Raw genomic sequence first — 3,732 nt, 5'->3', positions numbered from 1 at the left:
TCAGACATAGGGAAATGGGGCTGAGATGCCTGTGTAAACAAACGTTGCTACTTTTAAAATTTACTAGTCAAAACTCTGTTTAGAGTCTTCACTAACTGAGCACCTAAAACGTGTTTCTTTGTCCTGTCAATACCTGTCAGTTCCTCACAAAAGTATTATTTCTTTGTCTAAAAAGTTTAAAAGCTGTCTGCTTTGGCCACTTCTTAGGTCCCATTTCCGTGGATCTGTATGTGCACAAATTAAAATCTGTTTCTCCTGTTAAACTATATTGTGTAATTTAATTATTAGTCCAGACACAAGTACTCATGAGGGGTAGGGGAAAATTTCCCCCTCCCTGATGATGGTATTAGAAATGAGTAAGGAGTGGCAGATGGTGTGGTTACAGTCCCTTTGAGCACTTCCAGGATTGATGGTATGGGAATTTTCAATGGTTTACAGAACACTTAACTCACAGCTGTGTTAAGCAAAGAGGGTGCACAATTACAGAGGCATATTGGGGTGGTATTTCTGAGCTGTGAATATTTTTTTTGTAGTTAACAATGAGATGGCCTTGGATTTTGAGCCCATCTGAGAGTCCTGGGACATTTTAAGTCTCCGGGAAAATGAACAACTTTCCAGCCAGTTTGCTTTCTTTTTTTTTTTTCATTGACATGATTTTTTGTTTGTTTATTTTTGGCTGTGCTAGGTCTTCCTTGCTGCATGCAGGCTTTCTCTAGTTGCAGAGGGTAGGGGCTACTCCCTAGCTGCGCTATGCAGGCTCTCTTGTGGAGCACAGTCTCTGGGCAGACAGACTTCAATAGTTGTAGCTTGTGGGCTCAAGAGGGCAGATTCAGTAGTTGTGGCCAAGGGGCTTAGTTGTTCCACATCATGTGGGATCTTCATGAACCAAGGGCTGAACCAGTGTCCCCTGCATTGGCAGGTGGATTCTTAACTGCTGGACCACCAGGGAAGCCCCACTATTTTCTTATTTTTTAATTGACTTTATTAAATGATTCATAAATTAGGCAGCATCCCATCTAACAAGTAGAAAAGTGCTTTTCAGCCAGTTTCTAATAACTTTTAAAAAATTATTTATTTTTGGTTGCACTGGGTCTTCATTGCTGCATGCAGGCTTTCTTTAGTTGCAATGTGTGGGCTTCTCATTGCAGTGGCTTCTCTTGTTGCAGAGCATGAGCTCTAGAGCACTCAGGCTTCAGTAGGTGTGGGCTTCCCTTGTAGCTCAGTTGGTAAAGACTTTGCCTGCAGTGCAGGAGACCTGGGTTGGGAAGATCCCCTGGAGAAGGAAATGGCAACCCACTCCAGTATTCTTGCCATGGACAGAGGAGCCTGGCAGGCTACAGTCCATGGGGTTGCAAGAGTCTGACATGACTTAGCGACTAACCCCCCCACCCCCACTGAAGCTACTTTATTTGATGTGATTTGGTAATTAAACAAATATTAATAAAGTTTTCATGTATGCCCATTACATTACTATGAGATAAAGAATGTGAAGTGTGTCATCAGAACAGAAAACCCAAATTTTGTAGTCAGGGAAGGCTTTCTGGAAGAAATGACATCTAACCCAAAGGATGGGTAGAAGTTATCCAGGTACAGATGGGAAGGAAGAGTGTTCCAGTCAGCGGGAACAATAAGAAATGTTGAAAGAGCTGAAATTCAGTTATTATGCAGGAGCCAAACTGAGCGTGGCAGGACATGGGAAAAAGTTGGAAAGATGGACAGAGGCCTTGGTGTCAGGTTAAGATGTTTAGACTTTATATTAAGGTAAGATAAGGGCATTAAACATTTTAAGGAGGGATGTGCCCATGACCAGATTTTAGTTTTAGAAAGATTATTATTTCTAAGGGTAGAGTAAGATGATTGGCTTTTCTTTTTAGAAAGAAAGCCTATAAGGAGGTAAGGGAGGTCTATAAGTATTTAAGGAGGGTACCATTGTAAGGTCTTAAGGAGAGTAACAAGATGAGATATGCATTTTAGAAGCAGTTCTAAAAGGTATAAATGGTTAACTAACTGGTGACCCAGAGGAAGCAGTGTCAAGTTGAGAGTCAAGGCCTCCACCATGTCCCACTTCTGCTTTCTTTGCCAGCGCTGCAGCCAGGCTCTGAAGCTGAATCACTCTGTGGAGCCCTCCCAGGAACCTGGAGCTTCGATGCTCATCTCAGCTCAGGGAGAGACAAGAGAAACACCGGAGGGAGGCCCTCCCTCCAAGGAGGAGGCAAACTTTGAAAATCTACAGGATGGCGCCTTTTGCAGGACTCCTCACCCCCCCAGTGGTGGGATGTCCTGGGACTATTCCAGCTTCACCCTGCTTGGGAGGTTGGAGCCCTGGAGGAGTCTCAACAGCATCCAGAAGACTATTAGGGACAGTTCTGACATCCTCTCTGGTGAAACAGAGGTGGACCACCCGCTGTGTGTGGACTGTACTGACTATCTGTTAGAGGTACTGGACGTTGAACTCGCCATCACAGAATCTGACTTTCAGAACTACAAACGCTGTTTGGAGACCAGGAAGTGGTTGAGTGGGGACGACAGGGAGATGCTGCAGGAGAAGCTGAAGGGCCTGGAGTTGGAGGAAGCGAGGCTACTCCAGGAAGTGGCAGAAGTGGAAAAGAACCAAGAAAGGGTAGCAGCCGATCTTGAGGCAGCCCAGGCAGAGACGAAGATGCTGGAGCAGCAGGAAAAGCAGTACTGGGAGGACTACAGTCAACTGAAATGGCAACAATTAGAACTAAATGAGGAGCTGAGCAGTGTGGAGATGCGACTGCAGTACGCCCAGCTCCAGTGCAACCAGTTGGAGAAAACCGACGTCTTTAATGCCACCTTCGAGATCTGGCAAGACGGCCCCTTACCCGTCATCAATAACTTCAGACTGGGCCGCCTCCCTACTGTCCCTGTGTGCTGGGATGAGATCAGTGCAGCCTGGGGACAGACAGCCTTGCTGCTCCTCGCCCTGGCCAATACAGTTGGACTGGAGTTTCAGAGGTACCATCTCATCCCCTGCGGAAGCCATTCCTACCTGAGGTCTTTAATAGATGATTGTGCCGAGTTGCCATTGTTCTCTAGTGGGAAGCAGAATGTTTTCTTACATAACAAATTTGATCAGGCTATGATGGCTTTCCTGGACTGCATGCAGCAGTTCAAGGAAGCAGCTGAGAGCGGTGAGTCGGGTCTCTGTTTGCCCTACAAGATTCATGTGAAGAAAGGCCTGATGGAAGACCCTGGAAGCAGCAGTGGATTCTATTCCATCAGAACCCACTTGAACACGGAGGAGGACTGGACGAAGGCGCTCAAGCTCATGCTTATCAATTTTAAGTGTAGTCTCACTTGGGTCTCCTTAAGGTATGGTCGAAAATAATTTATTCTACAAGGGGGAGATTATGTTTTGAATTAATATATTTTATTTGTGAAAGTGTTATCAGATAAAATTTAAAACTGAAGCATGTGTGTTTATATGTTTTTGGCTGTGCTGGGTCTTTGTTGCTGCGCGTGGGCTTTCTCTAGTTGCAGGGAGCAGGTCTTCCTTGCGGTGCTCGGGTTTCTGATTGTGGTGGCTTCCTTCCCCTGTTGTGGAGCACAGGTTCTAGGTGTGTGGGCTTCATCAGCTGTGGCTCTCAGGCTCGGTAGTTGTGCCTCATGGGCCCTAGAGCACAGGCTCGGTAGCTGTGGCCCACGGGATTTAGTTGCTCCTTGGCATGTGGGATCTTCTTGGATTATGGATCGAACCCATGTCCACTG

At 46.0% G+C, this 3,732-nt stretch overlaps 1 protein-coding gene across 1 annotated transcript; it reads left to right on the top strand.

The window, feature by feature from the left end:
- The first annotated feature begins 2,056 nt into the window (after positions 1 to 2,056).
- BECN2 (beclin 2) lies at positions 2,057 to 3,352 on the top strand. The gene has a single exon (XM_019975928.2). It carries the CDS (start codon positions 2,057 to 2,059, stop codon positions 3,350 to 3,352), a length of 1,296 nt encoding a protein of 431 aa, XP_019831487.2.
- Positions 3,353 to 3,732: the final 380 nt, after the last annotated feature.

The sequence above is a fragment of the Bos indicus genome, chromosome 16, assembly GCF_029378745.1.
Source record: "Bos indicus isolate NIAB-ARS_2022 breed Sahiwal x Tharparkar chromosome 16, NIAB-ARS_B.indTharparkar_mat_pri_1.0, whole genome shotgun sequence".
NCBI lineage: Eukaryota > Metazoa > Chordata > Mammalia > Artiodactyla > Bovidae > Bos > Bos indicus.
This window is presented reverse-complemented; position numbering and strand designations above follow the sequence as displayed.